At 51.5% G+C, this 11,724-nt stretch overlaps 1 protein-coding gene across 5 annotated transcripts in view; it reads right to left on the reverse strand.

Annotated features, from left to right (window-relative positions):
• Window positions 1-6,568: 6,568 nt before the first annotated feature.
• Window positions 6,569-11,724, reverse strand: part of SPN (sialophorin) — a 7,599-nt gene continuing 2,443 nt past the window's right edge. Inside the window, exons 1-2 of one of the 5 annotated variants that reach the window (XM_017519216.2) lie at window positions 8,664-8,750; window positions 6,569-8,056 (exon numbers count right to left, since the gene is read on the reverse strand). In XM_017519216.2, the coding sequence (XP_017374705.2) occupies window positions 6,809-8,023 (1,215 nt within the window). In that variant the 5' untranslated portion in view covers window positions 8,024-8,056; window positions 8,664-8,750 and the 3' untranslated portion in view covers window positions 6,569-6,808. Of the gene's footprint in view, window positions 8,057-8,364; window positions 8,540-8,663; window positions 8,751-11,724 lie in introns of those variants that run through there. The other 4 variants (XM_017519217.2, XM_017519219.2, XM_017519220.2 and 1 more) reach the window with 4 other exon arrangements.

Genomic DNA, 11,724 nt, shown 5'->3' on the forward strand with positions numbered 1-11,724 from the left:
TTTTTTTTTTTTTTGGAAGACAAGGTCTTGCTCTGTTGCCCAGACCAGAGTGCACTGGTGCAATCATAGCTCACCACAGCCTCGACCTCCCAGGTTCAAGCAAGCCTCCCACTTCAGCCTCCCAAGTAGCTGGGACTACAGGTGTGCATCACCAGGCTCAGCTAATTTTTTTTGTTTGTTTGTAGAGATGGGGTCCCGCTATGTTGGTCAGGCTGGTCTCAAACTCCTGGAGTCAAGCAATCCTCTCACCCCGGCCTCCTAAAGTGCTGGATTACAGGTGTGAGCCACTGAGTTCTGTGTTGTTTTGTTAATAGTGCTGTGTGATCTGTCTCCTGCCACACGAGTCTGAGCTTGGTGGCTCAGAGATGGGATTTGTTTCTGTTCTGTTCCCTCTGCCCAAGGGCTGAGTGCTCTGAACTCTCAGGAGTCACCTCTGCCTGCAGCCCTCAGGTAGCCCATCCTCCCTTCCCCGGCTTCCCCCACCCACTTGAACATGGACGAGGGTCAGAAAATGGGGATGCAGGCTGGGCGTAGTGGCTCATGCCTGTAATCCCAGCACTTTGGGAGGCTGAGGCGGGTGGATCACTTGAGGTCAGTTCAAGACCAGCCTGGCCAACATGGCGAAACCGTGTCTCTACTAAAGATACAAAAATTAGCCAAGCGTGGTGGCACATGCTTATAGTCCCAGCTACTTGGGAGGTTGAAGCAGGATCATTACTTGAACTTGGGAGATGGAAGTTGCAGTGAGCTGAGACTGACTACACTCCAGCTTGGGGGACAGAGCAAGACTTTGACTCAAAAAATCAAAACAAAGAAACTGCAATGTGCTGATAATTAACTTTTGCAAAACAGGAAAAAGTGTTATTTTACTGTCTGGAAAAAAAAATATTTTCAACATTTTAAACTGCCCTTCCTCACCCCTCACCTCCAAAAATAGTGCATGGCATATTTAGGGAGCAGCAGGAATTTGATGGGACTGGATAGCACAGACTGTCTGTACCAATGGCTGACCGGGCAGGGGTGGTCAGAGGAGAGATATGGTCAGGTCCCAAGGGTCTTATATGCCATGCTAAGGAAGGAGGGCTCCAATCTGACAGCCTTGGGGGTACAGGAATAGCACCTAGACACAGCAGCCTTTTATTTTATTTTTTAATTTTATTATTACTATATTTTGAGACAGGGTGCCACGCAGGCTGAAGTGCAGTGGTGCGGTCATGGCTCACTGCATCCTGGTCTCAAGTGATGCTCCTACCTCATCCTCCTTAGCAGCTGGAACCACAGGTGCGTGCCACCATGCCCGCCTTTTTTTTTTTTTTTTNCATTGGCTCACTACAAGCTCTGTTTGCCAGGCTGGTCTTGAACTCCTGACCTCATGATCTGCCCTCCTTGGCCTCCCAAAGTGCTGGGATTACAGGCATAAACCACCGCACCCAGCAATTTTTTTTTTTTTTTTTGAGACGAAGTCTTGCTCTGTCACCCTGGCTAGAGTGCAGTAGTGTAATCTCAGCTCACTGCAACCTCCTCCTCCTGGGTTGAAGCAATTTTCCTGCCTCAGCCTCCTGAGTAGCTGGGATTACAGATGCATGCCACCACGCCCAGCTAATTTTTGTATTTTTAGTAGAGACGGGGTTTCACCATGTTGGTCAAGCTAGTCTCAAACTCCTGACCTCATGATCCGCCCACCTCAGCCTCCCAAAGTGCTGGGATTACAGGCGTGAGCCACCGCGCCCGGCCTAATTAAAAGTCTTGAACTTTTCACAGCATGGCTCCAATCTCCACTTGCAGCCTCATCCCCCACCGCTCTCCTCAAACCAGACATCCCAGCCACTCCCTTGAACAACTTTTTGACCACTATTTTTTCATTTAGTAAAAGTAGCATATTTATTGTATGAAATTTGGAAAATACAGGAGAGCATAAACAAAATAAAAATTACACATAAAGTCATCACTTTAGAGATAAGCATGGTAAACATTGCGATGGGTTCTTTTTTTCCTTATAAATGCATATGTGTTTGCGGATTTTTATTACAAAACTGGAATCATATGTATTTACAGAGGAGTAGCTTGCTTAACATTATATTGCTGGCATTTTCCAAAATCATTACATAATTTTCAAAAACATGATTTTTAGTGACTATAACTTTAATAAGCCATTTACAGTTATTTTCATAACTGATATATTTAATTTTATACCATACTTTATATATTTTTTTCTTTTTTTTTCCAAGACGGAGTCTTGCTCTGTCACCTAGGCTGGAGTGCAATGACCCGATCTTGGCTCACTGCAACCTCTGCTTCCGGGGCTCAAGCAATTCTCCTGCCTCAGTTTCCCAAGTAGCTGAGATTAAAGATACATGCCACCATGCCCAGCTNACCCAAGCTGGAGTGCAGCGGTGTGATTTCAGCTCACTGCAACCTCTGCTTCCGGGGCTCAAGCAATTCTCCTGCCTCAGTTTCCCAAGTAGCTGGAATTACAGGCACACGCCACCATGCCCAGCAAATTTTTGTATTTTTAGAAGAGACAGGATTTCACCATGTTGATCAAGCTGGTCTCAAACTCCTGACCCCATGATCCACCCACCTTGGCCTCCCAAAGTGCTGGGATTACAGGCGTGAGCTACACACCACCATGCCTGGCTAATCTTTTACAATTTTGTAGAGACAGGGTCTTGCTATATTACCCAGGCTGGTCTTGAACTCCTAGCCTCAAGCAATCCTCCCTCTTTGGCCTCCCAAAGTGCTGGGATTACAGGCATGAGCCACAGTACTGGATCTGCTTTACTTTTTTTTTTTTTTAATCATGCATTTCCACCAGCTATTCCCTCTGCCGGGAATGTCTTTCCCTTTTCCCAGCTTGGTAAAATCCTTCCCAGCCTTAAATCTCTGAGGGAAGGCTGGGCACAGTGGCTCACACCTATAATCCCAGCACTTAGGGAGGCTTAGGTGGGAGGATCACTTGAGCCCAAGAGTTCAAGACCAGCCTGGGCAACATAGCAAGACCCCATCTCTACAAACTAAAAATTTTTTAAAACTTAGCTTGGTATGGTGGCGCACACCTGTGATCCCAGCTGCTCCAGAGGCCCAGGAGGTTGAGGCTGCAGTGAGCTATGATTGCACCATTGCACTCCAGCCTGAGTGACAGAATGAAACCTCACCTCAAAAAAAAAAAGTCTCTGAGTATAGGTGATGGGGAGGAAGGCAGCAAATCACACTGCCATGTGTGTACTTATACAACAATCTTGCATGTTCTTCACATGTACCCCAAAACCTAAAATGCAATAAAAAGAAAAGTTTCTGATGCGTCATCTCATTCATTCATTCATTCATTCAAATGCATTTCATGGAGGATCTGCAACATACCAGGCACAGCAGCCACCAGGAATAAAGCAGTGGTTGGATGCAGCAGCTCATGCCTATAATCCCAGCATTTTGGGAGGCTGAGGCGGATGGATCTCTTGTGCCCAGGAGTTTGAGATCAGCCAGGGCAATATGGTGAAACCTCATCTCTACAAAAAACACAAAAATTAGCCAGGTGTGGTGGTGCTCATCTGTAGAAAAAAAATAAAAATAATTTTTTTAAAAAAGGAATCAAACAGTAAATATGACAAAGGCTATGACGCACTCTCAGGTGAAGCCTTCCAACCTTTCCCCAGGGCAACGCTAGTCCTTCTGCTTGGCCACTGGAATCCTTCCTCAAAGTCTTCCTTACCACAGTACACATGCATGTGCGAACACATACGCACATACACATGCTCGCATGCACACACACATGCACACACACGCATGGCTTGGAAGGCTTCCCCTGAGAGTTATGAACACATGGTTTTCCTTGGAGCACTCATAACACTGTTTGTGCCTCTCTTTAATTTTTTATTTTCATTTTTATATTTTGAGTCAGAGTCTCGCTTTGTCACCCAGGCTGGAGTGCAGTGGCATGATCTCGGCTCACTGCAACCTCTGCCTCCCAGGTTCAAGCGATTCTCCTGCCTCAGCCTCCCAAGTAGCTGGGATTGCAGGCGTGCACCACCACATCTGACTAATTTTTGTATTTTTAGTAGAGACAGGGTTTCACCATGTTGGTCAAGCTGGCCTCGAACTTCTGACCTCATGATCGGCCTGCCTCAGCCTCCCAAAGTGCTGGGTTTACAGGCGTGAGCCACTGCACCCAGCCTGTCTCTCTTTTAACACTTATATATTGATATTTTCTGGACTATGAAAGCCCTGTTGGGTGCCTTCCTGACCCCTACCTCTTTTTTTCAGGATTCTCCTAGGACACGGCTGAAACCAGTCCTGGCTCAGAAAACAACCACATCTGTCAAAGAAAAGGAAGGTAGAGCTGAGGACAGTGGCATTCGGTGACAGTATTTTTGAAACCTGACATGGGGGCACTTATTTTGACAATTCTAAGACAACAGTGTCTCTAAGGGATTTTTGGACGTGGCCTCTGTCATTCTGCAGCTGCAGTGAGTCCAAACTGCAATAGGAAAAGGCCACCAAGGCAGGCGCCTGTAATCAGCTACTCTCGAGGCTGAGGCAGGAGAATCGATTGAACCTGGGAGGTGGAGGTTGCAGTGAGCCGAGATCGCGCCACCGCACTCCAGCCTGGGAGACAGAGCAAGACTGCCTCAAAAAAGAAGAGAAAAGAAAAGGCCACCAGATGCAGTTCAGTGGGTGCCCAGCCTGGCTGGTAGAAGGCCAGTTCCATCCCAGCTCACCCCTTTCCACTCACCAAGGAAGCCCCTTCGCCACCCCTTCCCTCCCTGTCCTCTCCCACTGCACGAGCCCATCGGCCACCTGACCCTTTCCCCGATCTCCTGTCCAGCCACAGAGCAGAACTGTCACGCTCACAGGCTTCCCCTATCTCTTTTTGCAGGTCAACCTGTCTGCTCTCAGCCACCGCACCCTCTGACTCAACAACTTCCTCTTTGCAAATTTCCTCTTTGCCCTCGGGAAATACCAACTGCCCTGGCCCCTGTGTGGTCCTGCACTGTAGCCTGGGCTGGTCTCAGAGGCAGCACCGTTGGGTCCTCTCCTTTCCACCCAGGCCCCACAGGGGAAGTCCCTGGCTCCGGGGCAGGTTTCCTCCCCTCCCTTTACTCACTCTCACTGGTTCCTCTTGGAGAAGGGAAGGGGCTCAGCCCCTGGGATGGAAGAGGAGACACAGACAAACTAAACCTGGAACCATGCAGGGGGGAAGCTGCAGCAAGACCAGTCTCCGCTACCAGGGCGGACCCCTCTGTTCGCACACCGACCCTCTGCCTATTTTTGTGCGCGTGCACGTGTGTGCAGTAAAGGAGACCTCGAGGAAGGGATTACCATGGCTGAATTGAAGAACTCACATTTGGGTCACGCATATGATCTTTATATGAAGCCTGGCTTTCTTTTTGTTTTTTCAGAGAGGGTCTTGCTCTGTCGCCCAGGCTGGAGTGCAGTGGTGCAATCACAGCTCACTGTAGGCTCAAACTCCTGGCCTCAAGCGATCCTCCTGCATCAACCTTCCAAAGTCCTGGGATTAAAGGCACCAGCCCCTGTGCCCACCCTGGCATTCTGTACTGGGATACAGACAGAGTTAGACTTTCTGCTAAGTCCACCCCATCAGAGCAAAGATGGCACACATGTGCTCAGCAGTCCCTGCATTCCCCCGCGCTCAGGTTGACTCTCCAGTCTGTGCACCACTTCCCACCCCCACACCATCTGTCCTCACCACTACCCCTCCCAAACATCGCCAAATCCTCAGCTCTTGCACACAAACCACACCCATGAGTGGACTCACGCAGGCACTGGGGCTTCTGAGAACTACACCCAGCCAGAAACTCTGAGGAGAAACCACGAGGCCTCCGGCTGCCTCCGTCCATGGGTGGGGAGAGTGTGATGGCATGGACCAGGGCCAGCCTAGAGTCCAGGTGCCCTGGGAAAGACGAGAGGCCACAGGCCAGTGGCCCCACCCAGTCATGCTCCAGGCCACCCCTGGGGCCGAGAGCTAAAGGCAGTTTGGGGCTGCCAGGTTTCCATGCCCCTTGCAGATACGGGGCAAGTGTGCTTTACAAAGTTAATCCCAGGAGGGAGTTTGCCATGTTCTCTTGTCCTTCTTCTTCCCAGACTCTGGTCAACCCGGGGTGTGGGGGGTGGGGGGTGGGGAAGGGAGTATCCTCCAAGAAATCACAGGTCAGGTAAGTTTGGTGGATGGAGACTCAGCAGCCAATTCCAAGAACAAGAAAGAGCGGGAAGCGGCGATGGGGAGAAGTAGGGGTGCACGCGGAGGATTTAGTCATTCATTCCACAGACGTGAGCCTGTGCCGGCCCTGCCCTGCCCAGGTGCTGGTTGTGGGCACTGGGTGAGGACACCGGCAGGAAATCCTGGGCTGAAAAGCCTGATGGGAATTTGGAGTGAAGATGCAGGTGAGGAGGCCAGGCATGGTGGCTCATGCCCGTAATCTCAGCACTTCAGGAGGCCAAGGCAGGTGGATCACTTGAGGTCAAGAGTTCAAGACCAGCCTGTCAAACATGGTGAAACCCCCATCTCTACCAAAAATACAAAAAAAAGTAGCCGGGTGTGGTGGTGGGAACCTGTAATCCCAGCCACTCTGGAGGCTAAGGCAAGAGGATCGCTTAAACCTCCGAGCTGAGGTCATGCCATTGCACTCAAGCCTGAGCAACAAGAGCGAAACTCCATCTCAAAAAAAAAAAGATTTGGGTGAGGATGGGGTGCCAGGTGGAAACGTGGGGGTGAGGTGACAGAGTGATGGTGAGAGGGAAGGTGCTGGAGGCTGGCTGGGATTCCAGCCTCCAGCCTCACTATTTGCCAGCACTAAGGGGCAGCCCCATCTCCAGCTTCCAGCTCATCGGGAGCGGGGGCGTCCACAGCCCCATCCTCACCGCCCACCAGCGGCTCCTCTTCCCCCTTGAGGCTGGGGCCTGACCCAGACTTCAGCTCCTCCATCACCAGGGAGCCCTGGCGAGACTTCCGTCTGCCAAAGAAAGTGGTGAGCGTCGGCCGCTGGCCAGATTCCCCCCCATCAGGGACCCCAGAGCCCTTGTTGCCCCCGGACCCTCCCACGGTCACTGTCATGGCCCCCTCCTCAGGAACCTGGGCTGGCCCAGCCCAGGCGTCCACCACCCCATTGCGCTTGCCACCTCCGCTCAGCACCAGGGCCCCTGTCCGCCGCTTCTGCCGCCGCCGCCACAGCAGGAGGAGAGCCACGAGGACCATGACCACCAGCAGCGCCACAAGCACCGCCACCAGCAGCATGCCTCTCGAGTCCTCATCTGGGTGCAGGAAGGACCCAGTGCTTGCGTTGGTGGGGGTCGTTGGAGTCATCATTGTGGATAGCTTTACACTAGAGACCTGGGGTTCACTGGCCCAGCTGGAGGGCTCCAGGGAGCCAGCTGCCGTGGTAACAGGGGGTCGAGTGGTCCCAGCAGCGGTCTCCAGAGAGCCAGCTACCATGGTGACAAGAGATCCAAAGGTGTCACTGGAGCTCTCCAGAGATCCAGTTGGCTTGGTAACAAGGGATCCAGTGGCCCCACTGGAGGTCTCCAGAGAGCTGGTTGCCATGGCAAGAGAGGGTCCCCTGGTCCCACTGGGGGTTTCCGGAAAGTTGGTTGTCACGGTTTCATCCGTCACAGTGTGGGATCCTAGAGAGCTTGCTGTTGTGGGCGCAGGCGGGTGACTGGTTGCACTGGTGGTTTCCAGGAGCACTGATGAATTATTGAAGGAAACTTTCTCCGAGGTCATTGGCTCAGGTACAGCGAAACCAGTGCTGGCACCAATGGAAGTCCCAACAGGGGATCCCTCATTGACGGATGTTACAGGAGGTGGGGCTGAGGTCTGGTCCCTGGTGCCATCGTCTTTAGGGTCACTTATCAAAGTGATGTCGACAGTTGAGTTGAGGCTCAGGCCTTCACTAGTAAGGACCAAAGGAGCAGAAGACCCTCCGGGGGTGGGTGTCTGCACAGCTGTCATGTTCCCCAGAACCTCTGGGCTCACCACCAGCACCCCGAGGAGGAGGAGAAGTGTGGCCATATCCAGGCAAACAGGCACGAGCAGGAACTGGACCTGCAGGTGGGCAGCCGGAGAACAGAAGACACGGGAGTTGCCAGAAGACCTCAGCAGACCTCCCCTCTGCCCACGTCCCCTCCACCAGCCAGGCCCAACCTGCGGTTTAACGGCTTTTTCCATTCTGGCTTTTACTGTTATCAGTAATGACAGAGGAACAGATGCGGGCAGTTCCCCCATCAGCCCCATCCCGAGGCTTCCTCCAGCCTCCACAGCTCAGACTCCAGCAGTGACCACCCCCTCCTGGCTTTCGCTGACCCGGAGCAACCCATTGGCACCCGATCTCTTCCCATCATCACCATCATCACCTGTCCCAGTCTTTTCAAGCCTCAGGCACATTCCCAGGCCCACTGAGGCCCCTGCCCCACCAAGTCTCACCCTCTTACTGGCTCCACTGATAAGGATGCAGCGCTGGGGCCAGGTCACTCCACCACCTCCCAAGGCTGGGGCAAGACTGGGGCGGACAGGGCCCCAAGGGGAAAGGAAGTGGGCCCTGGCTCCACCCACCCACCCCTCCATCCTGCCCCACCCGCCCTGCTCCCACAGCTGCTGGGCAAAAACAGCATTCTTCAAGGGCCCGCGTGGTGCCTGGGGTTCTGGGGCTCACCTGAGGCAGGCAGGGAAGTGCGGGGTCTGGAATCCTGACTCCTGGCTCTGGGCTGAGGAATGGGATGGAAGGGGTGATGCTGGGGAGGGCGGGGCTCAGAGGCGGGGTGGCGGGAATGTGCGCCTGAGAACTTGAAGGTGCAGAGGAGGAGGTGGGAGGGGTGGGTGGTTTCCTTTGCATTTGTGGTCCTGAAGCTGTTAGGCCAGGAACTGAGTGGTGCCATTTCCTGCCCTCAGAACTCCCAGGAAGTAGCAGGGCAAGAGGAAGCCCCCAGTCTGGCTAGGCACTGTGAAAACCTTTGCAGGTTGGTGAGCTCCTGACTCTGTCACGGGGAGCTGGGGGTCACCACAGAGGCCCCCAGTGGGGGAGGCTTGGCTAAACCAAGGTGGTTCCTACGCACTGCATATGCTAGGATCTCATTTCTGCAGACTAGTAAAGATGTGGGAATCTGTATGGAAAGCCACCTGGAAGGATATCCACTAAGGGATTAACCTAATTGTCTTTGGATCGGTGAGAGTAGGGGGTGGGGATATTTTCTTCTCTGAATGGTTTCCATTTCCTGACTTTCCTCTAATGAGCAAGCTTCAACTCTTGGTTTGTGTATGTTTTTGGTTTTCGTTCTTTAAAAACGAAATTCGGTGCTGGGCGTGGTGCGGCAAGCCTGTAGTCCCAGCCAAGATGGGAGGATCCTTTGAGGCCAAGAGTTCGAGACCAGCCTGGGCAACATAGCAAAACTGTCACTAAAAAAAAAATAAATTTTTTTTTAATCAAAACTCATTTGTATATCGTAAAAGTAATGTGTGCACAATAGAAGATTCTAACAGGCCCATGGAAGTGTGTCCTATCTACAAGCTGATGAGTTTGTCTGACCCAAACACCTGAGACTCCTGGATGAGAGCTGCAGGAATTCATTGCTCACAGCAAGCAACAGCAGTGTGATGTTGGCGTCAGTTCCCTTTACCGAAGTCCTGCGGGGGCAGCATGGAAGGGCCCAGACTGACACCACAGCTGCAGAGCGCTGAGCGTGGGAGATTCCCCTCCTCTAGGGCCCCTGGTGAGCCCAGTGTCCCGCAGGGGAGCTTGCTGCAAGCACAGCACTGGCAAATGGCTTGAGTACCAAATGCTCAGAGACAGGGCGTGGTAGCTCACGCCTGTAAGCCCAACAATTTGGGAGGCTGAGGCGAACGAATCACCTGAGGTCAGGAGTTCGAGACCAGCCTGGCCAACATGGTGAAACCTCATCTCTACTAAAAATACAAAAATTAGCTGGACACGGTGGCGGGCATCTGTAGTCCTAGCTACTCAGGAGGCTGAGGCACAAAAATCACTTGAACCTGAGAGGTGGAGGTTGCAGTGAGTTGAGATGGTGCCACTGCACTCCAGTCTGGGTGACAGAGTGAGACTCCATCTCAAAAAAAATTTTTTACGTGCTCAGGAACTGGCATTCTTTTTTTTTTTTATTTTTTTTTAAGTAAATAGAGGTGAGATTTCATCATGTTGGTCAGGGTGGTCTCAAACTCCTGACCTCATGATCCTCCAGCCTCGGGCTTCCAAAGTGCTGGGATTACAGGTGTAAGCCACCGCACCCGGCCAACCTGGCATTCTTGATACACCCTAGACAACAGACAGAAAGGCTCCAAACCCACCACCTCCAGATAAATATTCCTGACAATGCCTGTGTCTACACAAGCAGGTATTCGTCAATTTTCGTGTTTCATACTTTTCCTTTGTTACTGAACAATGCTTGGGAACACACACACACACACACACACACACACACACACACATAACAGTTGCATAATATTCCAAGTAATACACTATAATTTTTTTTTTTTTTTTGAGACGGAGTCTCGCTCTGTCACCCAGGCTATAGTCAGTGGCACAATCTCAGCTCACTGCAACCTCCAACTCCCGGGTTCAAGTGATTCTCCTGCCTCAGCCTCCCAAGTAGCTGAGACTACAGGTGTGTGCCACCATGCCCAGCTAATTCTATTTTCAGTAAAGACGGGATTTCACCATGTTAGCCAGGATGGTCTCAATCTCCTGGCCTCGCAATCCGCCCCCATCAGCCTCCCAAAGTGCTGGGATTGCAGGTGTGAACCACCGTGCCAGGCCAGAAATATACTATAATTTAAGTATTCCCTAGTGATGACCATCAGATTGTTTTCCAACATTTCATAGTGCTGCAGTAAATATCCTAGTTTATTTTACTATAATTATTATGCAATTCTGTTTCAACAAGACAGAAAAAAAGGAAAAGAAAGAGGTAGAGTGGAAGGGAAGGAGAGAAGGAAGGAAGGAAGGAAGGAAGGAAGGAAGGAAGGAAGGAAACCAAACGTATGCAGTGGTTCACGCCTGTAATCCCAGTGCTTCGAGTCTGGGACTGTACCCTACCTCCTGCCTCCAGAGGCAGGAGGATCACTTGAGGCCAGGAGTTCAAGCCTTGCCTGACCACACAGTGAGATCCTCGTCTCTAACAAAAAAGAAAAAGAAAAGAAACCATTCCACTGTCAGACATCTAGGAAGTTGCTTCAATCTTCTACTATTGCAAACAGAAGAGCAAGAATAACCGGCTGCAGAGTAATTGGAAATTATATTTGTTTTTTGGTTGTTTTTTTTTTGAGAGAGTTGCCTAGGCTGGAGTGCAGTGGCATGATCTCAGCTTACTACAACCTCCGCCTCCTGGGTTCAAGTGATTCTCCTGCCTCAACCTTCCAAGTAGCTACCACACCCAGCTAATATTTAGCTATGTTGCCCAGCTGGTCTTGAACTCCTGGGCTCAAGTGATCCACCCACCTTGGCCTCCCAAAGTGCTGGGATTACAGGCATGAGCCACCGCCCCTAGCCTACATTTTTTTCATTCTAGAAAATAGACAGAGCCGGGCGCGGTGGCTCACGCTTGTAATCCCAGCACTTTGGGAGGCCGAGGCGGGTGGATCACGAGGTCAAAAGATCGAGACCATCCTGGTCAACATGGTGAAACCCCGTCTCTACTAAAAATACAAAAAATTAGCTGGGCATGGTGGCGCGTGCCTGTAATCCCAGCTACTCAGGAGGCTGA

This window comes from Cebus imitator, unplaced genomic scaffold (genome assembly GCF_001604975.1).
Source record: "Cebus imitator isolate Cc_AM_T3 unplaced genomic scaffold, Cebus_imitator-1.0 Scaffold729, whole genome shotgun sequence".
NCBI classification, from domain to species: Eukaryota; Metazoa; Chordata; class Mammalia; order Primates; family Cebidae; genus Cebus; species Cebus imitator.